The 25500-nt window shown below is 34.8% G+C and overlaps 1 protein-coding gene across 1 annotated transcript; it reads left to right on the top strand.

Moving 5' to 3' along the window:
* Positions 1 to 21812, top strand: ppm1j (protein phosphatase, Mg2+/Mn2+ dependent, 1J). The gene is made up of 10 exons (XM_051112849.1): positions 1 to 536; positions 8697 to 8814; positions 15170 to 15496; positions 16179 to 16291; positions 19048 to 19132; positions 19287 to 19405; positions 19490 to 19553; positions 19884 to 19991; positions 20191 to 20342; positions 21579 to 21812. Exons 1-10 carry the CDS (start codon positions 280 to 282, stop codon positions 21724 to 21726), a joined length of 1491 nt encoding a protein of 496 aa, XP_050968806.1. The 5' UTR covers positions 1 to 279; the 3' UTR covers positions 21727 to 21812.
* Positions 21813 to 25500: the final 3688 nt, after the last annotated feature.

Raw genomic sequence — 25500 nt, 5'->3', positions numbered from 1 at the left:
TGGTCGGCTGAGAGTGCTATAGTATACAGCACACACATCTTCCGTGCTATAGGCGGATATAAGCCTCTCGGGTGATGATACACACTCTGCAGGGAGAGGATTTTTTCGATGAGGAAAACATTCTCTGTCAAATCGTCACATGGGGTCAATCGCTTCCTGCATCGCGACTGAACTACCCTACGCTTTTGTGCGTTTTGTTTTTGCCGCTCGGCTCGTGTAGGGTTGTACCGTCAAGATTACCGTTCCTGGCGCGCCGCTGATGTCACATATTTCACTGCGATGATAAGCAAAGTTAAAAATGCCATGTCCTCGCTGGTGGGTGGAATTATCCCGCACGGCCACCACCATCATCAGCAGCAGCACGGAGCAGCGCAAAACGGCGGCACGGACGGGCTGCCGCCGCGCTTCCCCTACAGCCGACCCGAGTTTCTGGACCTGACACCGGAGCTGCTGCAGTACTCCACCGAACACGCGTCCAGACCGGTCATCACGCTCAAGAGAGACAGCAGGCTGCCCTGGCGAACGGGATACGCAGAGTGAGTCGTGTATTTTTTGTCTAAGATGCGCTTAATAAATCAATTGTTGGTTAAAAGCGATAAGGTGCGAGTGACGTCATTGCCGAGGAAGGTTATATGTCACGCCTAACCAAGGGCAATGGCTCATCATCATCCTCCTCATCCTCCTCTAGAGTCAGCCGGAATGTTGGAATGTTTTCACTGGAATGCGTTATACCTGCACTGATGACGTAGCCTACAGCTGACTGAACTAATCATTACATTTAAACATGAAAACGGTGCATATGTCAGCTTATACGCATAGTATATATACGTAGGATGCTGTAGCACTCACTGAATGCATCTTTACCACAGTACAGGAAGTACAGTGTACCACAGTACAGTGCTTGTGCAGCTGAGACAACACACAGTGGTTAAAACCTGCAAAAGCCTCACTTCCAGGCCTAAAAGAGTCATGGAAATTCAAAAATCTTAAATGGGAATTGCTTTAGCCATTGTGCATTAATCTGGTTATGCTCAGCTCCAGGGATTTTGTCAAACGGAGACACCTGGGAACATTGTCCCAGGTTCCAGAGACGCACTGGGACAGTAAGGCCCTATATGATATTGGTGCATTGTGTCTGAATGATCGTATTTAGAAGTTAGGTGCACTTCAAGTGTTATTTCCAAAGGAAATCTTAGTGCTTAAGACTTAAGTAATTTTAAAAATTAAGGTCAAAAATAAGTAACTGTACTGTATCTTATGTTATAAATGCTAAAAAAGCATTTACCAACTTATGAGATTTTGTACAATCTAAAAAATGATGGGTTAAAAACAACCCAGCGCTGGGTAAAATATATGGACAAACCCAGCGATTGGTCTGTTTTGACCCAGCGGTTGGGTAAAATATTTAACCCAGCCTTCTAGGTAGTTTAATTTAACTCAGTTATTGCTTAAAAATGACAGTATTGCTTGTTTAAAATGAGCCTAAAATTGGTCAATAAATTTACATTTATTAATATGTTCGATAAATGAACATTTATTAATAAGTTGAATAAATAATAATTAAATAAGAAACATTTTTTAAGTTGCATATTAATAAATGATCACCTTTTGATTATTCCTGATGCATCTAGTAATTATGGGTCTGATTTTTGATTTACAACCTATTTTGGGTTCATTTTAAGCCAGCCATATAGTAATTTTTAAACAATAGTTGAGTTACATAAAACTACCCAGAAAGCTGGGTTAAACATTTAACTCAACTGCTGGGTCAAAACAAGCCATTTGCTGGGGTTGTCTTTATTTCACCCACCCATTTTTTAGAGTGTCACAGTTTTATTTAAAAACATATTTGAAAAATAATTTTAGAATTTAGATTTTATTAAAATATAATATTTAATATAATAAATCGTTTAAATATTAATAATTAAAAATGAAAAATAATTTATTTAAGATAGGAGCAAAAATATTGCAGTAATGTGACACATTTTGCAGGTGTATATCATTAATAAATCTCAGATGAAAACTTTAATAAAATATATATTTTGTAAATTACTAACTGCATTTTGAGTGGATACATTTTAGCAACTGGAGCACTTTTTGTGATTTTTTTTTTTGTATTATTTAAAATGCAGTAATTACAAGCAACTGGACAAGTCATGGAAACATCATGGTCAAATGGAATGAAAACCCTGACTTTCATCAGGCGTGGTCTGCTGAATGAAGATCAAGACCTTACTTGCAAACAGTAGCCAAGATCAAAGCCAGGATGATGATGTGGTCTTTGAGTCATACCATCAGATTATAATGAATATAATGAATATAATGTTTGGGAAAATTGTAATATTTACGTAACACAGACCTTCCCTGAGTCCAGTGTGAGGAAGAGCTAGCTGAAGGAAGAGAAAGCAGGCCCTGATACTGAAATAAGCCCCAGTTAGCCTCTGGTTATTTAATCTATTATTAACCACAGTACAAGAGGAGAACTTTGTTTGAGGCTGTGTGATGACAGCAATTGAAACTGAGTGCATTCTCTCAAATGTCGAAAAAAAAAAAAAAACAGACATTGTAGCTGGTAGCTTTAGCACTCACACACTAACAAACAAAGATACAGGTAAATACAAAAGGTTTTAGCTCACATCATTAGTGATCATTTTGAGCAAGTTCAAGTCCACATGAAACTCTTCACAATCACTTTTAGTCAGTGTTGCTAAGTCTGCGGTTTTCCTGCAGAATTGGGCTACTTTCACACTGTTCCCACGGGTTGTTTTTCATGTTCGCGGTTTGAAGCGTCCCTGGAATGCAAATTGTACCGAGGAACCCCGCCGAAAAATGCGTATTTTACCCCTCTCAAAGCGCAACTGGGCTAGTTTTGAGTAGCAATTGGGCGGGTTTTGTTATAAAAACCTGGCAACCCTGCTTTAATTCTAATGTGAATATGCAACTAGAGAAACACAAGAAGACTTTATACTTGCTGTTTTCCATGCAGTTCCACTTAATTGTGGACTAAAGCTTCCAAGCTGTAAAGAAGATGCAAAAGCATAATAGAAGTACCATGAAAGTGTTCAATTTGTCTTGTGTGACATGTTTTGAAGACCAAATACATGAAAAAGTACAATCTTCATAGACCCTAATCAGGTTAGATGCCATATTGCCAATTTAACATGCATAAAAAAAACAATTGTTTTTACAATGGCACGCATGTTTTAATGTCCTAGATCATGTGATTTGAACAACACACAGCTTTCAAAACTGTTAATGGAGTATTTTGAGTATATGAAAGACAATAAGAAAAATAAATATACTAAAAATGTATTTAAAAGTATACTACAAATACATTTACATATTTATGTACTTAATAAAAATACCCTGCAATTGTACTTTTAGTATACTAAACTGGCACAGGGATAAAAAGTGGGGGGAAAAGGCAACGAAAAAAGACTGAATGTGACAAAGGTCAGAACTCTTGTTATGATATAGATTTTTGAGGTGCACTCTTTTCATAAATTAATCTCTAAAAGAACAGTGGTAAAATATCTATTTAGGAGTCTCAGACCTTTCCAACAATATATAGTTTGTCATGATTAGATTAGTAAACATAGGCGTCCCACTAACATACTGAAGTATATTTGATTGTGGAACTATTGCAAGTATACTTTAGGTACACTTCAAATGTCTTGCATTTCAAGGCCCATATTATTCAAAGATCATACAGTTCTTGTCAATAGTGACATTAGAACTCATTTTAGGCTTAATATTAGAGAAATGTGCATTGTGCAAAAATAGTACTCCAAATAAAGTTTATTTCTAATTATATCAGTAAGTCTGGAGCGATATGTCAGTAAATATGTTAAAAGATTTAAACTATACTTAGTATGTATTTTCGCTGAGCAATCGTTATGTTGTTATTTAACAGTACAATCCATTGAACGCACTGGACTTCATCTATCTTCACTAACACTAACAGCTTTGTATTCGTTCCTGTCAAAAATCAAATAAGGTGCTACCCTGTCTAAGATCCATTGATAATCTTATCTGTCAACGAGCTGTTAACCAGTTCACTGAATCAGGGAGTTGAGAATCAGATCAGACAGATTTATAAATGAATCATTCAAAATGGTTTCGTGAACCAAATCAAATGATTCTTTGGAATCTTAATCTGATTTTCACACATGCTATTATAAGGTGTCATAGTGCACAAAAGAATATTTTAAAATACTTCAGTGCTTTTGCACTCTTGTTGACGTTTCATTGTACAGTTCTTAAGAATTTTTCCTTTTCTGTTACCAAAAAGAAAGAAATTCATACAGGTTTGTGACAACATGAGAGCTGAACAGTGTCTTTTATAGACTCATAGTGGGCTTTAGATTTAAGACAGCACTGTAGACTTCTCAGATTCCTCAACTCCCTCACTTTTTCACTCTTAATCATACACGTGCACACTTATTATCTATAAGATATTGCTGAGTCATCCACTGTGGCTCATAAAGAGTGGCTTTCTATGAACATGGAGTTGCCAAGCTGGAAAAGTTAAACAGATTCATGCTGTAGCAATCACCCACGCCACAAGTGAATAATGTTTGGTTTTCTGCATAGGGTTGATATTTAGTCGCACAACAACCTACTAGTCAATTAGTGAGTTAGACTAGTTTATCTAGAATTTTTCCCTTTCAAGTTTCAGTTTTGATATCTTTAGCAGCAGTGCTTTAAATAGCACTCTATTTGTATGGGGAAACCTAGTCAGTTTTGAGAAAAAACACTTTTCCACTGAAGTTTGACCTGAACAGTTTGTGTGGCACATTTCTGTGTGGCTATTGAAGGACAGGTCAGTGCAAACAATGTTAATCAGCCAAATAATGGGATATACTTTTATTTCTTTGCTTTTCAGGTTTCTTCATCTGCTTGACAGCTGACTAAGTCAGCAGGCACAATTCAAGATACACTGTGCCTTTAAAAGGATTTCATTTATTCTCTATTCTTAAACACAGTGGGTGGAGGTGAAGAATTGCTCATCAGGTTTTTCGAGTTATGTTGAAGCTGTATCCATCTTCTGAGCTCACAGCAATGTGAAGATTAAACTATACACACTTATAGAATGCACATGGTATTTTTCTTTTAAAAAGTCAATTATTGGGTTTGATTAAGCATACTCTTAATCAATAAATAAATAGAATAAATATTCTTTTGAATTCTTCACAGTTTTTCCAGTAATTTTTTTTTTTCTTAACAAAATAAATATTTTAATACAAAAAAATTATTTCTTAGTTTTGCATGCGTTAATGAGTAATATTGTTTCAAATCAAAAAACAGGTTTGTGTTGGCTGATAATATTTATAGTAATAATATAATTATTTTTTTCTCTTAGAAATACACATTTGATAGTAGCTTGAGTTAGGATGCAGATGTAGATTTATGTTCATTATCAAAATCAATAACACCTGTAAAAATTGTTGAAAATTTTTATATGGTGAAATGTAATTATTCTGACTTTTTTTTTAATTAACAATTGCTCCTCCATAGTATCATCCACAGTCAAAACTACAAATATAGCACCACAATACCATGGTAAAAATGTAATATGGTTCCTAGGTATTTACAATACAACTGTGTAGTTAGTGCTACTACAGTAAATCTATGGTAAATGATGGTGATTTGTAGATTAAAATGCCTTCTGACTGTCGTTGCGCAGTGTTTCTCAATTGGCTATAAACCGAGTCATTTGTGTTCTTCACTGAATTCAAGAGCTTCACCCTGCCGCTGTTTAGTGACCGAGACTTGCCAGAGAGTGACCGTATCTCCTCTAGTAAGTTTGCGCCGTGATGCCGTTTGAACTTTGATCCCAGCTTTGAGTGGCGCGCTTTGACTAGTGCTTTTTTGTTCCGCCCTTACCGCATAAACATTATATCGAACATTTATCGATTTCTTGTTATCGTTTAACGAGGAAATTCATATCGCACAATATTTAACGTTATCGATTTATCACCCAGCCCTAATCTGCAGTCACTTCTTTTGCATGAGGAAGGATATTGTGAGCACACATTTCCCGTGCTAGCAATGTAACCTTATGTGACTGATAAAATGGACATTTGAATGTCTAATTCAAGACCTTGTTTATATAGTCTAGCCTGAAGATGTACTGTGTTATTGAAACTCTTCTGACAGTGAGATCAGTGATCTGAAACATATTATTGTTCTCATTTGGAGTTTACTATTTAGTGCACACCCATACCAGCTTCAGTTTTTTTAAATGTCATGTAATTAAGCACTCAGTAAAATCATAATCTATTCTGTAGCAAAATATAACAAAATTTGCGATTTTATATGCTAGAAATATTAATTTTTTTCACAATATACAATTAATTCTGAATAGCCATCAATAGAGAGAAATATTTTTTCCTGTACCATTCAACCAGCAGGCTAATTGGCCACATGGGTTCACAGATCAGTTTGCAAAGAACATTTTTAAAATATAAACTTTAGCCCTTCTTTTCTAATGTTGAGTGTTGAGAAATGGTGAGCAAGAGTGATTTAGCATGAGGAATAATGACTGCTCTTCACAAGAAAGAAAACCATTGCTCGTTAACCAAAGTCACCCGAGACAGGAAATGCTAGTTGTGACTTTTTTTTTTTTTTTATCTGTAGTAACACTAGTGGTGTAAAAGCTTTGCTAATAAAGGGCTGAGTTTTGTGGCTGTAGCTCATTGCTCTACTCTGTGTTTTCCACAGACAATGACTTTAGTTCTGCTTCCTTTACTGTACACGTATGGGTTTGCTTCTCTTGAAAATCACAATTTTCCATTATAAGAGTTACTTTCATTTTAAAAAATGCACTGTTTTCAAACCTAACGAGGCAGAAGTAAAGCGACTTCAGAAGAAGGAACTTGCTGCAAGGAAACACTTCCTCTTTTGAGAGGAGCTTGTACCTTATAGTTGTCAGCTAAATCTAAACGTAACAAAAAAACACACAGTGTACGATGAATGTTGATACATTACAGTTAAAGGAGAACTCAACTTCCAGAACAACAATTTACAAATAATGGACTCACCCCCTTGTCATCCACACTGTTCATGTCTTTCTTCAGTCGTAAAGAAATTATGCTTTTTGAGGAAAACATTTCAGCATTTTTCTCCATGTAATGGACTGATATGGTATTCAAATGATCCCAAATGTGGTTGTAAATGATCCCAGCCAAGAAAGAAGGGTCTTATCTAGCGTAACAATTGGTTGAATCTTTGTTTTGGAAGTGGACTTCTTCTTTAATGTAGTATTGCACTTACTGTGGCTATATTGTTAAAAATTGTTTACATTTTTAAATTAGATGTTGTATCAACTTATTTGATACAAGTACTGTCGTAAACCTAAGACTGGCCTGCTTTTTTCCATTGCCAAGACCATTGTCTTAAATAATCAGTCTAGACTTTTGAACTGCTTAGCGGTCCATTTGTAAAAGAAATATTGAATAACAGTCACAAACTTTTAAAGAGAAACCCCTAGCATTTCTAAATATCTCATCAGGTCTGCTTGGTCACGGCTGTGACCTCTGAAGCATCTTACTGCTCTTAGCAGATTAGGAAGAGAATGGCTTTTTATAATCCAGATTTGGGAAATAATAGCTTTATGCCGACATACTAGAAATGACATTCAGCTACATAATAGGTTTTCTCATATTGAAAGTTCTTGTTTTGAGTGAACACAATTAGTTTCACCTGCAAAGAGGGAGATGAGCTGTTTTATTGTTGTAATCAGTCATTTCCAATTAATATTTCTGCTTTGGATCTGTTAGATGGACTATTCAAGAGAGGCCAAATGAAAGAAAGTAAATCAAAAATTGTGTAAATGTTATTTTTTATCTTTTAAAAATAGGTATAGAACATTACAAATGACTAATAGTACACAAAACCTGCTAGTACATAAATATTTTAAAATATTAAACTGTGTCCCTGTGATAGTGGAATTGTTTAGCTGTTTAATTTTGATGCATGGTTGCGGCAAACAGCGAAGGTCATTGTGTTGCATCATACGTTACCTGGTCTCTATGCGAAATTATTCATAAAAACTACTTTTTCCTTTTCATGCTTGCAACTGATGAGGCAGGTTTTACATGTTTTTCCTCATCATTACAGAACATAATCTTAATACTACATTTTATGAGACTATACTTTGGAGAATTGCAGTGTAGCACTAATCATGAACTCTTTGACATCATTTGTTCATTTACACTGTAGTATAAAATCCATTAATCTCTCACTGTATGCTTTCATATATGGATCAGGTTTGTAAGGCCAGACAAGCTCAGCCTGGTGGGTCAGATTACTGTCATTCTGGGATATTCTTTTCCCTCTCTTCTGTGGTAAATGAAATCCTTGACATTTTAAAACTCGATACGGTAGCCTCATTTAGACTGTTTCCAAATCAGTATAATGTAAAACAAAATACTGTTCTTGGAAAAAAAATGTTTTAAACATTCATTATCATAAATGTTTCTTGAGCAGTGAATCAGGATATTAGAATGATTTCTGAAGGATCATGTGATATTAAAAACTGGAGTAATGATGCTGAAAATTCAGCTTTGCATTACAGAAATAAATTACATTTTAAAATATATTAACATGGAAAATAGTTGTTTTAAACTGTAATAATATTTCACAGTATTACTGTTTTTTAAATAAATTATTAAGTCATTTGGTCTCTCTTTCAGGGTGATAAATGCTGGGAAGAGCATGCTGAACGAAGACCAGGCTTCCTGTGAGCTGCTGTATATCAGGAAGTTGAGTAGTAAGCAGCAGCGCTCCTCCATGTTACTGGAGGACAGTGGGGTAAGTAAGTCTTTTGACACGACATACTGAAAAGACCAATGCAGGATGTAGGCAGTTGTTTGCATGAAAATATTGCTAACGCCAAACTCTATTGAAATCAGTAGTGTGCTTCAATTCTTGATATCAATATTTATGAACCTACTGAAACATCTATAAAAAAAGATCTCTATTTTTTATTACAACTGTTGTCGATCAGTTGAACTGGGCAAAACTGGTCTCAGGTAAGATTATGAAAGATTTAGCTTGCTGACGGAGCGCTGAACTCACTGATCCTGGAGATCCCGTTGAGCTCAGGCATCTGTTGCTGAAATCTAATCTAAATTGAAAGAAAATTCAGACATAATAAGAAGGCCTACCATTTTAAAACTATGTTACAGAACCATAAAGGTTCTTGAAATTCGCCAAAATTCAATTCTGAAACAAACTCCTTGGTGATCATTATGAAAGGTAAAATAGCTTACAACAAGCATACTGATTACTTTTTGAAGCTAGAAATAGAGCAGCTGCCTACAAATGCTAGTAGTGGTTCTTCTGAAATCTATGGAAGCCTATCTCCACCACTGAATTAAAAAAAATGTGAGAAAAAAGTCTGAATTTGACAGATAAAAACTCGCAAATGTGAGAAAAAAGTCATAATAGCGAGATGTAAACTCGCAAATGCGAGAAAAAAGTCTCAGTTGTAGGACGTAAACTTTGGAGAAAAGAGTCCGAATTGCGAGGTGTGAAACTCGCAATTGTGACAAAAAAGTCCAAACTTGTGAGACAAAAAAAAAAAAAAAAAAAAATTGCAAGATGTAATATTTGGAGAAAAGAGTCCAAATTGCAAGGTGTAAAACTGTGACAACAAAGTCTGATTTGTGAGACGTAAACCTCGCAATTGCGAGAAAAAAGTCAGAATTGCGAGACGTAAAACTCGCAAATGCGAGAAAAAGTCAGTATTGCGAGTTGTAAACTTGCAATTCCAAGAAAAAAGTCAGTTGTGAGATCTCACAATTTTGACTTTTATTACTAGTAATTGTGTTTATATCTTACAATTTTGACTTTAGAACTTGCAATTGTGAGTTTATATTGTAAAATGCTGAGAAAAAAAAAATTGAATTGCAAGATAAAAAGTTGCAATTACCTTGTTTTGTTTTTTTATTCAGAGGAGTAAACAGACTTCTATAGAAATGCACCATGTGTTTTGTGCCTTAATAGGTTATAACGTGTAGTTCTGGTTCCTGGTTCTGATTGGTCAGTAGTACACTGCTCATAGCTATCATGTAAAACTCAATGATTTAAAAACTAAATCAAAATATAGAACAGCATCTTGCGCTTCATTGCATAACCGCAGATCTAGAATGATATAAATAAAGCTAAAGTTTCCAATACAAGCTGACTTTTACAAGGTCTTTGTATCTCTGTAACCATGTTGAAGTGAAACTTCTTTTTTCCGTGTTAGAGTTTTGATCATGTGATGTGGTCTAGGCTGTGTTTTCACCTATTTTGGACTTATGACCTTCAAAGTGTGTTTGTTTGTATACGGCCACAAGTCTGATCTCTCTGATCCTCATCCGCAGTCTGACCCTTACGGCCACTCCATCTTATCCCACAATGACACATGTAATCCAGTGCAAAAGTGGAAAACTGCTTCTTAGATAATACTGCACTGACAATTGAATAAAGAGGATTGTGGCGTCTGTTCAAAGGCTTTGATACTGTGCGATTTGACAGATTTCTTTCTATATCCCTCTGTTACATTCCTTTCTCTTTACCCATCTCACTAATGTTCAAGTATAAAATTTCACAAGAAAAAATAAATATTCGACTGTTATTTGTACCTAAGCAAACATACAGCAACATGCTAAAAAAATCACCCTAGCAACCATCCACAACACCCTAGCAACCATATAGCAACTTCCTAAAGACACTCTAAACATGTTAGAAACGCCCTGGTAACCATACAGCATCATGATAAAAACTTTATTTGCTGTTTTTTTTTTTCCACTGTTGCTAAGGTGTTCTGAGTGTTTAGCATGTTTTATTGTTGCTAAGGTCTTATGGCTGGTTGCCAGGGCAATTCTATGCAGGTGCAATGATGTTTAGAGAGTGTTTAGTTGCTTTAGTTGTTTCGTTGTTATTTTAGCACGATGCTGTATGGTTGCTAGGGTGTTGTGGATGGTTGCCAGGTGCTATGGTGTTCAAGTGTGTTTAACAAGTTGCTGTGTGGTTGCTAGGGTGTTGCATGTGGTTAAGGAGCTCTGATTGTTTTATTTGTGCAGGTGCTATGATGTTTAGGGGGTGTTTAGTTGCTATATGGTTGCTAGGGTGTTATGTGTGGTTGCTAAGGTATTTATAGAATGTTTTAGCATGATCCTGTACGGTTGTTAAAGTGTTGCGGATGGTTGCTAGGACATTTCTATGGAGTTGTTAATGTGTTCTGATTGTTATTTTAGCATGATGTTGTATGGTTGCTAGGGTGTTGTGGATGGTTGGCAGGTTGTATCTATGCAAGTGCTATGATGTACAAGTGTGTTTAACAAGTTGCTGTGTGGTTGCTAGGGTGTTGCATGTTGTTGCTAAGGAGTTCTGAGTGTTTTTTTTTATGCAGGTGTTATAATGTTTTAGAGGGTGTTTAGTTGCTATATGGTTGCTAGGGTGTTATGTGTGGTAGTTAAGGTATTCATAGTATGTTTTTAACATGATCCTGTATGGCTGTTGTGATGCGGATAGTTGTTAGGGTGTTTCTATACAGTTGCTAATGTGTTCTGAGTGTTTTTAGCATGATACTGTATGGTTGCTAGGGTGTTTCTGTGCAGTTGCTAATGTGTCTTTTTAGCATGATGTTGTATGGTTGCTAGGGTGTTGTGCATAGTTGCCAGGGTGTTGCTATATGGCTGCTAGTGTGTTGTGGGTTGTTGCCAGGGTATTGTGGATAGTTGAGAGGTTGTATCTATACAAGTGCTATGATGTTTAAGTGTGTTTAGCAGGTTGCTATGTGGTTGCTAGGGTGTTTTGTGTGGTTGCTAAGGTGTTCTGAGTATTTTTGAGCATCCTATATTGTTGTTAAAGTATTGCAGATGGTTGTTAGGGCATTTCTATGCAGTTGCTAATATGTTCTCTGAGTGTTTTTTTTTTTAGTAAGTTGTTAAAAGGTTTATAGGATGTTGTCGATGGTTGCCAGGGTGTTGCTATATGGTTGCTAGGGTGTGGTGGATGGTTGCCAAAAGGTTTCTACATGGTTGCTAGGGTGTTGTGGGTAGTTGCCAGGTTTTATCTATGCAGGTGCTATTATGTTCAAGTATGTGCATCAGGTTGCTATGTGGTTGCTAGGGTGATGTGTGTGGTTCCTAAGGTGTTCTGAGTGTTTATTTTAGTAAGTTGCTATATGGTTTCTAGGATGTTGTAGATGGTTGCCAGGATTTTGCTCTATGGTTGCTAGCGTGTTGTGGATGGTTGCCAGGTTGTATCTATGCAGGTGCTATGATGTTTAAGTGTGTTTAGCAAGTTGCTATGTGGCTTCTAGGGTGTTGTAGATGGTTGCCAGGGCATTGCTATATGGTTGCTAGCTTGTTGTGGATAGTTGCCAGGTTGTATCTATGCAGGTGCCATGATGTTCAAGTGTGTGCATCAAGTTACTATGTGGTTGCTAGTGTGTTGTGTGTGGTTGCTAAGGTGTTCTGAGTGTTTTATTAAGTTGCTATATGGTTTCTAGGATGTTGTAGTTGGTTGCCAGGGTGTTGCTATATGGTTGCTAGGGTGTTGTGGATGGTTGCCAGGTTGTTGATGTTAGCAAGTTGCTATATGGTTGCTGTGTTTTTATGCAGTTGCTAATGTGCCTTTCAGGATAATTCTGTATGGTTGCTAGGGTTTTGTTGTTAGCAAGTTGCTATATGGTTGCTGTGTTTTTGTGCAGTTGCTAATGTGCCTTTTAGCATAATTCTGTATGGTTGCCAGGGCGTTTTGTTAACATGTTGCTATATGGTTGCAGGACATAATTTGCTTCCATTTGCTCTCTATTAAACCTCATTGATTTCGTACGAGAAACAGTTGAGCTCACTGATGAGAACTCATTTGTAAGTAGTTTCCAACAGTCATAAATGGACTGGTAATCTCCAGCAGTGTTTACTCACGAGAGGTTGTTAACCAGGACACTGACCTCTCGCTTCACTTCCCTTTGCTTCTGCTTGCATCACGTGATGTCGCCCTCCCCCACTTAATACCCCTCTCAACTCCTCTAAATCAATTACATCATCTGCTTATATCATCTGCTGTGCTGCCTGTCTGCAAGAGTCTATATGCAGACAAACAAGCAGATAAATGGAGAGCAAGGCCACATTCACTTGACTTGGACCTCTCACGCTTTAGAATCAGAGATTCAGCCATAAACATTTGCTGCTGCCACAGGCCTTCCCAGCTGGCTGCTGATCTCACATGATTGAGCGAATGTAAGCTCTCAGAGTTAATCTCGTCAACAGGTAATGACAGGAAATTGAGATAGGAGAGTATTTCTAGAAGAGCTGTGGAAAAGGTCCAGATGCCCCCCCTGTGGTTTTGAAAAGGCTTTGCATGTTATACTTGATACTGATTGGCTTATTGTGTCTTTTTTTTTTGTTCAACATTTTCTAAATTGTATAACTGATCTATGTCCTAGACTTATCTCCTAGTGTGATTGGTTTGTTCAAAACTACTATAACTATGGTAAATTATTAAATGGGAAATTTGTTTTTTTTATTTACTTTGTTCTTTTCCAGCTATTAGACTGCTATAAGTACGCCTCTGCTAGTTTGAGCTCCTGAAGAGTATAAACATTGTGGTTTTGTGGCTCATTGAAAACATTGCTCTGTTTGTTTGAGAGGTCAAGGTTCAGCTAGTTGACATTATCCAGTTAGCCCCTACTGGTAGAAGCTGTAACTACAACATTATGAAGCATCTTAAAAAGCATAAAAATAAAAAGCATTTCCTCATTTACACTTTTTCAAAAGTAGTTGTTTATTTTTTTTACTAAATAAATATTTTTATTATATATATAGTTGAGGTCAAAAGTTTACATACACCTTGTAGAATCAGCAAAATGTTAATTTGACCAAAATAAGAGGGAATATACAACATTTTTTGTTTAATACTGACCTGAATAAGATAACATAAAATACATTTACATATAGTCCACAAAAGAAATTAACAGTTGAATTTATAAAAATGATCCTGTTCAAAAGTTTACATATGCTTGCTTCTTAATTCTGTGTTGTTACCTGAATGATTGCTACCTGAGCTGTTATTTTTGTTTAGTGAGTTTTTTTTGTTCATGAGTCCCTTGTTTGTCATGAACAGTTAAACTGCTTGCTTTTTTTCAAAAATCTGTAAGGTCCCACAAATTATTTGGTTTTTCAGCATTTTTGTGGATTTGAACCCTTTCCAACAATTACTGTATGATTTTGAGATCCATCTTTTCACACTGAGGACAACTGAAGGACTCATATGCAACTTTTGCAGACGGTTCAAACACTCACTGATGCTCCAGAAGGCAAAACCATGCATTACGAGCCAGGGGTGTAAACCTTCGAACGGAATGAATATGTGTACATTTTTTCTCATTTTGCCTAAATATCATATTTTTTACATTTAGTACTGCCCTTCAGAAGCTACAGAAGATACTTACATGTTTCGCAGAAGACAAAATAAGTTCAATTTACTCTGTCTTCAAATTAAGAAGGTTTTCACCCCCCCGGCTTAATGCATTGTGTTTCCTTTTGAAGCATCAGTGAGTGTTTGGACCTTCTGTAATAGTTGCATATGAGTCCCTCAGTTGTCCTCAGTGTGAAAAGATGGATCTCAAAATCATACGGTCATTGTTGGAAAGGGTTCAAATACACAGAAATGCTGAAAAATCTCAGAATTTGTGAAACCTGAAGAACAGCGGGCAACTGAACTGTTCAGGACAAACAAGGGACTCAGGAACAACTATCACTAAAAAAAAAACACACAGCTGTGGATCATTCAGGTAATAACACAGTATTAAGAATCACATGTATGTAAACTTTTGAACGGGGTCATTTTTATAAATTCAACTATTATATTCTGTTGTGGACTATATGTAAATGTCTTTAATGTGAAATATCTTATCCAAGTCAGTACTAAATAAAAAAAAAACAACATGTATTTTGTATGATCCCTCTTATTTTGGTAAAATAATTACCATTTTGCAGATTTTGCAAGGTGTATGTTAACTTTTGACCTCAACTCTATATTTGTTTATTTAAACAATAACATACAGTACAGAAAGAATTACTGTTTAGAAAGTTACTGTTTTTGCAATTTGATTTCACGCCACTAATGGTGCATAAATTACACACCTTTTTCATTCTCATCCGTTCAGGACACCACAGGCATTCCCATGCACTTCTGGGGAGTATTTGATGGACACGCCGGCTCTGGTGCTGCTCTCATGGCATCCAAACTCCTCCAGCGTATCATCCGCGAACGGCTTTGTGATGTCGCCCATCTTCTCGAAAATCAAAACAGCCCTCCGCCTATCTGCCTGGCAAAGAACGGGAGTCCCTTCCAGGCTGAGGCGAAGAAAGGGGCCTGCCTAGATGGAGAGGAGCAGGACGGGCTTCTGGATGAGCCGCGGTTCCACATGGAGAAAGACATCAGCGTGGAGAGCCTGGTGATGGGGATCATAGAGACCGCCTTCAGACAGATGGTGAGAGCTGTAATGAGAATAAGATATAAATGATCAATTTATTCAAAAATACAAATGTAAATAAATTAATTAATAAATTTTCAAATTGACATATTAGATGTAACAAGTAATAAATTGATATATAATTTTGCAATTTTTATAATACATAAAGTGTGCCATAAATGAATCATTGTTTAAATTGATGGATATTTAAATCAATTTATTGAATTATTTATTATTATTTAAATATAATAATAAAATATAATAAATATAATTATGACCTGTTGTTAGATGCAACAAATAATAAATTGATATATCATTTCAAGTGCACAATTATAAAGCATTTGCCAGATATTTTTCTTTATCCCTTTGCTGGTTTACTTAAAAATGCTATTGAACACTTTATATTTTGGAGCAGCCAATGAACATTCGACTGAATTTTAAGACACGCCCCTCTAATGCATGTCATGTTTTTAAAAAGTTATTATTGTATATTATTTTATTGTGACATTTACGTACCATTTTAAACTTGGATTAAAACATTTCTAAATATGTTTTTTTGTCCATTTGAACAGTGATAAATTCATGTAATATTTTATTTGTCTGCACAGATGTTTAAACATTAAGACTGGGCATTATACACAGAATTAATATTGTGATTCAAGAGAAAACTGAATCTGTGTGTGTATGTTCCACTCTATAGGACGACCAGATAGAGAAGGAGAAAGAATCATACAGCATTTCTGGTGGCTGTTGTGCCTTGATTGCAATTCACTTGTTGGGGAAACTCTATGTAGCAAACGCTGGAGACAGCAGGTAGGGGGACTTAAAGATACAGTGAATGTGCATGTTATATTAGCAATCTAAGAGGTCTTTATATTTTAGATAAATTAAGGAATTGTCCATGACAAAACTTAGTAGACAAAATAAATGAGGTTGAATATTGACCCTAATTTTGCCAAGATGCAATTTTTTGAACTTGCATACTGTAAGAGTTTAATGAGTGTGATGTATTTTTGGTATAGAAAGACATTGTATTATATTTGCCTCAGTAAACACTGAAATGCCTGTCTAATGGAATATGGAAGAAATTGTTGTTGCTTGAAATGAAAAGATGACAAATATGTCTCCAAGGAGACAATGCTTCTTTTGCTTTACTGTTATTGCAACAGTACGTTCCAAGTTATTTTTGCAAAGATGTTGGCCAAATGACTCAATTACTGTGACAGTTACCCATGATGATAATCTTGTGGATTTTAGCAATAAATGAGAAAATAATTGCAATAGGTACTGTATGAAACTGTAAATAGCAAGTAATATGTATACGATTTTTTATGTTTTTAAAGAAACCTTTTCTGCTCATCAATGGTGTTTTTATTTTATTAAAAATACAGAAAAAAAGTAATATTGTAAAATAGCAGTTTTCTATTTTAATATACTTTAAAATAGAATTTATTCCTGTGATGCAAAGCTGAATTTTCAGCATCATTACTCCAGTCTTCAGTGTTAATTGATCCTTTAGGAATCACTTTAATATGCTGATTTATTATCAGTGTTGGAAACAGTTGTGCTTTTTTTTGGAAACACTGATACTTTTTTCAGAATTTTGTGATGAATACAATGTTAAAAAGAACAGCATTTACTTAAAACAGAAATCTTTGTAACAATATACACTACTGTTTGGGGTCAGTCAATTTTTTCTTTCTTTCTTTGTTTAAAAGAAATTAATACTTTTATTCAGCAAGGATGAGTTAATGGAGAACTACACTTCCAGAACAACAATTCACAAATAATTTACTCACCCCCTTGTCATCCAAGATGTTCATGTCTTTCTGTCTTCAGTCGTGAAGAAATGATGTTTTTTGAGGAAAACATTTCAGGATTTTTCTCCATATAATGGACTTCATTGGTGCCCCGATTTTGAACTTCCAAAATGTAGTTTAAATGCAACTTCAAAGGGCTCTAAACGATCCCAGCCGAGGAAGAAGGGTCTTATCTAGCGAAAAGATCTGTAATTTTTTCTGAAAATAAATTTTTTTATAATTTTTAAGCACAAAAGCTTGTGTAGCACAGGCTCTGGGATGCGCGTCCACGACACTACGTACTATTGAATCATGTCGAAAGGTCACACGGAACGAAGGTGGAACTACAGACCCAGTGTTAACAAAGCAAATGCCCAAAGACTAAGAAAGTGCAAGTAAGTTTGTAAACGCTGTTTACAAACAAAAAAGTACAACGTTGTCCTCCTCTCAAGTTGTAGGAGAAAATAAGATGTAGTTTTTCGCCATACTCAGTACAGACGATGAACTTAGACGTGATTCGTAGTAGTGATGGGAAGTTCGGATCATTTTACAGACTCCTTTGAGTCTCGTTCAGCAAAATAAACGAATCTTTTTTGGGTCATTTCGTTCATTTTAGCAAAATATAATTAAAATGTTACATGTTACTTCCCTAACACATCTACTGCTTACACAAATGTTGATCACACTACAAACAAGACAAAACTATAATGCTATAAGAAACAGAAAAGATTAATTCATTGTTTACCTGGGTCTGTAGTCTATGAGTAGCTCACCTCACCTCTTATCTGACAAGTTTTCTAGTTTGAGTCGTTCGTTCATCATGTGACAGCCCCATAAGATGAACGAACGACTCAAAAAACCCAAAGACTCGAAACAGGTGAACTAATTCCAGTACAGAACCTAATAGAATGTTGCTCATGTGCGACTGAACGAATCACTCCCTGAGACGACTTGTTTTTCTCGAGTCACATTAAAGATTTGTTCAAAATGAAATTGTTCAAGAACTATCCATTACTAATTCGTAGCATCGTGGACGCACATCCCAGAGCCTGTGCTACACGAGCTTTTGTGCTTAAAAAGTATACAAATTTATATTTTTTTTAAAAAATGACAGATCATTTAGCTAAATAAGACCCTTCTTCCTCAGCTGGGATCGTTTAGAGCCCTTTGAAGCTGCATTTTAAACTACATTTTGGAAAATCGGGGGCACCAATGAAGTCCATTATATGGAGAAAAATCAAATGTTTTCCTCAAAAAACATCATTTCTTTACGACTGAAAACAGAAAGATATGAACATCTTGAATGACAAGGGGGTGAGTAAATTATCTGTAAATTGTTGTTTGGGAAGTGGACTTCTCCTTTAAATTGATAAAAAGTGATAGTAAAGTCCTATATTGTTAGAAAAGATTTCTATTTTAAATAAATGCTGTTCTTTTTATCTTTTTATTCATCAAAGATTCAAAAAGTATCACAGGTTCCAAAACAATATTAAGCAGCACAACTGTTGATTTCAGTTATAGAAATAAATTATAATTAAAAGTATATTCAATTAGAAACCTGTTATTTTAAATTGCAATAATATTTCATAATATTACTAGGCATAAGAGACTTATTTAAAAAACATTAACATTCTGAATGGAAGTGTATATTGGGGATTTTAGCAATAAATGAGAAAATAATTGCAGTAGGTTCTGTATGGAACTGTAAATAGTATATATAACTTGCTATTTACAGTATCATTCAGACTTTTGTCTGTTGTTTTCCCATAGAGCCATAATTGTCAGAAACAATGAGGCCATTCCGATGTCCAGTGAATTCACACCGGAAAGTGAAAGACAGCGGCTACAGTACCTGGTGAGTCATCTGGTGTTACTGTCCTAATATAATTCTCTTTCCATTCCTAGCTTCGTTCTAAATCCGGTTCATTCATTTATCGCCTCTGCTCCATTTCTGTTATAGATCTTGAATTCTGTAACACTTCCATTGCATTTGTGCTGTTTTTGTCTAGGGCTTCCTCAAACCGGAGCTGCTTGGGAATGAGTTTACACATATTGAATTCCCCAGACGTATCCAACACAATGAACTCGGCAAGAAGATGCTTTTTAGAGACCACACAATGACTGGCTGGTAATTCTGAATGGGATAAATTAATAACATTCATAACCATATATATTTTATTGCATTCATAACCATTACCTGTTATTATTTCAGGGCATATAAGACAATTGTAGAAGACGATCTCAAGTTCCCGCTGATTTATGGGGAGGGGAAAAAGGTAAGTGTATAATTCTGCTTCTTTTTAACTTCAAAAGGTCCAGGTGTTGTAAATGGATTTTATTTAAAGCTGCATAATGGTAACATTTGTTGCAGAGCTAACATATAATCTAATGAAGGTGTCTGACACTTTTTTCTTCGCCATTTTCACAGCTATTTATTACAAAGCAGAAGTAGTGAGGTGTTGCAAATGGGAATTGCTAAAATGTTCTGCCAGCTGTAGGCCAGAATAATGTCTCGTTTGATAAAGTTTGTATGAATATAAAGAACCTTTTTGCTGTAATGGCACATAAATCTCCAGCTGTGAGTGTGTGTGTTTGTGTGCTTGTAGGCTCGAGTCATGGCTACGATTGGAGTAACACGCGGTTTAGGGGATCACGACTTGAAAGTGTACAACTCCAACATTCATATCAAGCCTTTCCTATCCTGCTGCCCAGAAGTGAGTATATCATTGGATATTTTTATGCAAGGTTATTAAAATAGTCATTTAGCTACTAGTTATTGATTCACTTCTTGCTTTAAATGAACTGTTCTATGTTTTCACTGTATTAATTTTAAATCTGTTATAATGTAATTAAATAATATGGATTATGAAGCATACCAGCATCAAAGTAATATAACATCATGCTCATATCTAGGTCAAGGTGTACAACATCTCTGAGCACAAACATGGGTCTGATGATGTCCTGGTCATGGGTAGTGATGGACTATGGGATGTTACGACCGACAGAGATGTTGCAGACGCAGTATCGACTTTCCTGTCTGGTCGTGAGCCCAATGATCCCATGAGGTAAGATCTTTTAATCATAACTGACCTGATCACATAATAGACCGCACACATTTTTCTCACACATTCACAAAATATTCTAAATGCAAATAATAAATTGCAACTACAGTACTGCTTAAAAGTCTGCATTTATTTGATCCAAAGTACAGAAAAACAGTAAAATATTTTTACAATTTAAAATAACTGCTTTCTATTTTAATATATTTTAAAATGTAATTCATTCCTGTGATTTCAAAGCTAAATTTTTAGCATCATTACTCCAGTCACATGATCCTTCTGAAACCTTCTGGTATTTTGATTTGCTGGTCAAAAAACATTTATTATTATTATTATTATTATTATTATTATGTTGAAAACAGCTCAGTAGAATTTCTTCAGGTTTCTCTGATGATTAGAAAGCTCAGAAGAAGAGCATTTATCTGAAATAGAAATCTTTTGTAACATTATAAATGTCTTTATCATCACTTTTGATCAATTTAAACCATCCTTGCTAAATAAAAGTATTAATTTCTATAATTTCTTTCCCCCAAAAAATTATACTGACTCCAGGCTTTTGAATGGTATAGTTTATAATGTTACAAATCAGTTTATTTCGGATAAATGCTGATCTTTGGGTCTTTCTATACATCAAAGAATCCTGAAAAAAATGTACTCAGCTGTTTTAAATATTGATAATAATAAGAATGTTTCTTGAACAGCAAATCAACATATTAGAATGATTTCTGAAGGATCATGTGACACTGAAGACTGGAGTAATGAAGCTGAAAATTTAGTTTTGATCACAGGAATAAATTACATTTTAAAATATATTCAAATAGAAATCAGTTATTTTAAATGGTAAAAATATTTCACAATATTACTGCTTTTGCTGTATTTTGGATCAAATAAATGCAGGCTTGGTGAGAAGAAGAGACTGGTAGTGCATATATATACAGTTATATTTATTTTAAATAGGACTCTTGTAACATTTTAAATGTCATTTTTGATCAATTTAATGAATCCTTGCTAAATAAAATTATTAATTTCTTTTTTTTTAAATCTTACTTTTACAAGTTAGTATATAGAATCATGCATAATTAGGATAGTTAAATAAGTTGATTATTGGCTGAATCGGGTGTGTTGTTCTGGTTACACCAGTAGATGTCAGTGTACAGTGTGTCATCACCAAGGCTCTCTCTTGTCATTTTTTATTTACTTTAATGCTCAAATGCTGATACCACGTTTATCATGTTGTTAAAGGTACACTTTAGCAGCACAAGACCTCCTGATGCGCTCACGTGGAGTCCTGAAGGAGCGAGGCTGGCGGCTGCCCAATGAGAGACTTGGCTCCGGTGATGACATCACTGTGTTTGTCATTCCATTGGCCGGTGCAGAGTTAGAAACATGACCGGGTTGGTCCACCTTTACTGGACAAGCACACCAGGACACGTCCCTGGCTCCATCCCAGAGAAAGGGCTAGGAAAACCAAGAAAACCATTTTCAACATGTCAGATGGCTCAGATAAGAGAGACGTTAAATGCAACTTCCCCTTGTCCCCCCACTTCTCCCCTGAGTCGTACCATGAATATCGTCAAGCCCATGTCAGGTGTGAGGTGACATCATCAAGTGCCATTCCTCTTGCTCTCCATTTCCTTTCTGATTTGTCGAACGTACCTCTGCAAGTCAGTACGGGACGGTAGGGCTCGTACGTTTGAGTATTCTTCAACATCAGTGGGCCGTTTTGAATCTGAACCTCAGTGTGGCGAAAGGAATAAGCCAAACTGCTAAAATAAAAAATCAAAGCCCTAATGGCAAGGGAAATAAAAACCGAAGCACTTTATATGTAGCAGAATCCATTTGAGCTGTAATTTAAACTGCTGATTATATTTCTCCAAAGAATGTTTCCGTCGACCGAGTTTAAGGTTTTCTATAGCAAAATGCGATCAACAACAAAAACCGATGGGCATTTCTAGTGAATGCAGAGCTTTTTGATCATTTCAGCTGTTTCGGTTCAAACAGGCGTTCTTTTACCTGGAAGCAATGCAAATGTCTATATTCTGGAAGTAGTATTAAATATAGTTCAGTAGGCTCATTTTCCCTAGACCTCCAAAAAGCCATGTAGAAATAACCTACAACATCTAGTACAGTGTAAATCATTGACATGCACCAGGCTTTTCATTCACAACCCAACTGCTGTAGATTTGAACATCATAGCTGAATGACCTGTTTATTTTGCTGTAGATAAAACCTAATTTGGTCTTAAACCGTGTCAGTAAAGAATCTCAAATCCAACCACCATCTAGATCCAAACATGAAACTGAGAAACCTGAAATTAGTTTCATCAGTCATCGGCCGTTTTGTACACCTTGAATGTACCTAATTTTCCTTTACTTGATGTCAGTGTTGTGTTTGTGAAGTATATAGTAAATATATATTGATTTCTGCCTTTCAAATGATGATTCATTGTCAAAGGATTACTCTTTGCAAATTATGTGACTAATTCTAAATAAATCTATCCTTTTTATAATGGCTACGTTGTTTTTTTTTGTGCTACATTAATTTGCTCCATTGTGCATGAAAAATGTATGTTTTTGTTTTTTGTGCACAGTAGCTTGTTATTAGAAGCAATTAATGCAATTAATAGAAACTTATAAGGACTATAATAAGGATTATGAGATATGCTGTTTAATATAGTGTCCAGTTATATAAGAAAAACATACATTCTCAGCAGTCAAAAGGTACTTATATGTACTATTTAGGTACTGTTGTGTACTTTAGGTACTAATATGTACCTTTAAGGTACAAATATGCTCTGTGTAGGAGTAAATAAGATATAAACGAGTACCTTTTGAAAAGATACTGTCCTGGTGACAGTACCTTTTTTTCTAAGAATGTAGTTTTCCATATTGATCAAATAAATACAGAGTAAAAACATATTAAATCGTTGAGACCTATTGAAGGCTAATAAAAAACATTTTACAGTAAAATCTGTAATATTGTGAAATATTAGTGCAAGTTAATATAATTTTTTAATTTAACCCTCAGGTTTTGTTCGGGTGACTCGAAGAGGATATTTTTTCTCCTGAAAATAATAGTTAATGTTATCGCACTGCACTAAGATTTACTGACTTTGTTTACACAGGGTCTAACTACTTGCACCACAAAAATTGTTCATTTTTAAATTAAATTTTGTAAAACATTTTGATTTTATTCAACCTTGTTACACTTGTGGTATTCCTGGTCAAAAATGACCAGTCTACAAAAAATAGCTTATAAATCTCTTGTTATGCTATATTATCACCAAAATTTGGTATCAATCTTTTGTCAACTTGTTTTCTTTCAATTAGGGCTGGTTTGCATTGGAACTAATGTTTCATAGGCCTCCTTAATCTGAATTTATGTACCACAGTTTTGGAGTAAAAAAAAATATTTGTGGATAATTTTGTTAATATTACATAAAACAAAAAAATTTGCTCTGTTTACCACACTAGTATGCTCTAATGTTTAACCAACAAAATTGTTTTGAAAAGCTTTTATTCTGTACAAAATTGCAAAAATAAATAAATAAATAAATAAATAAAGCAAAAATTAAAAAAAAAAAAAAAATTACACCTGTGGTGTTCACGGTCAGAAATAACCGGCCTACAAAAAAAATAAAATATTAAAAAATAAATCTCTTGTTATGCTATATTATCACCAAATATGGGATTCAGTCTTTTTGTCAACTAGTTTTCATTAAATTAGGACTGGATTTGTATTTATTTTTCGAACTGATTTATCATAGGCCTCATTAATCTAAGTTTATGTACCTCAGTTTTTGAGTGAAAAAAGCTTTATTTGTGGATAATTTTGTCAATATTAATAAAATATATGTTTTTCACACTAGTATGCTCTAATATTTAACTGATAAATTTGTTTTGAAATGCTTATATCTTGTAAAATAATATAAAATAAAAAATAAAAATAGCACAAAAGAACACTTGTGGTGTTCCCAGTCAGAAATGACTGTGCTATAATATCATCAAAAATGGGATTCAGTCTTTTTGTCAACTAGTTTTCATTAAATTAAGACTGGTTTTATGGTTTGATACTGATGTTTTTAGGCCTAATTAATCTGAGTTTATGTACCTCCATTTTTGAGTGAAAAAAAAACCATTATTTATGGATAAATTTGTCGATATTAAATAAAATATGAAAATTAAACTATGTATTAAACTGATCAACAGTGACAGAGAAAAGGTTATGTTACAGAATATTTCTATTTCAAATAAATGCTGTTAATTTGAACTTTATATTCATCAAAGTATCCAGAACAACATTTCTATTGAATGCTATTACTGACCGTACACTTTTGAATGGTAGCCTATTATAGACTTTTAACCTCAATATATCTAATAAATATACAATTATTAAACCATTGTTTTGTCCAAGAAATATTTTAATATTTGCTTTTATAAAGAATATTCATAAAAAAAAATATGTCTTAACTAGATGAGTAAAGTTTGAGAACAAACTTTAAGTTGGCTTGAGAAAGCCTAGACTGAAAGTTTGAAGCAGTTGTAAAAGTATGAAAGCAGCTAGCATGATTTAACACATTGCTTACATGGTTTAACATGTTGTTAACATGTTTTAGCATTATTAGCTTGTTGTTTGTATTTTTATAGGCTGATTACAATGTTGTTAGCATGTTGTCAGCATAATTAACAAATTACTAGAATGTTGTTAGCATGATTAACAAGTTACTAGCATGCTTCTAGCCTGATTAGCATGTTGATAGCATGTTGCTAGCATGTTTCTAACATGATTAGCATGTTGCTAGCATGATTAGCAAGTTACTAGCATGTTGTTGGCATGATTAGCATGTTACTAGCATGTTGCTAGCATGTTTCTAACATGATTAGCATGTTGCTAGCACATTGTTAGCATGATTATCAAGTTACTAGCATGTTGTTAGCATGATTAGCATATTACTAGCACATTGCTAGCATGTTTCTAACATGATTAGCATGTTGCTAGCATGATTAACAAGTTACTAGCATGTTGTTAACATGATTAGCATGTTGTTAGCATGCTTCCAGTATGATTAGCATGTAACTAGCATGTTGCTAGAATTATTACCAAGATACATGTTGCTAGCATGATTAACAAGTTACTAGCATGTTGCTAACACGATTAGAATGTT

The sequence above is a fragment of the Labeo rohita genome, chromosome 6, assembly GCF_022985175.1.
Source record: "Labeo rohita strain BAU-BD-2019 chromosome 6, IGBB_LRoh.1.0, whole genome shotgun sequence".
Classification (NCBI taxonomy): domain Eukaryota; kingdom Metazoa; phylum Chordata; class Actinopteri; order Cypriniformes; family Cyprinidae; genus Labeo; species Labeo rohita.
This window is presented reverse-complemented; position numbering and strand designations above follow the sequence as displayed.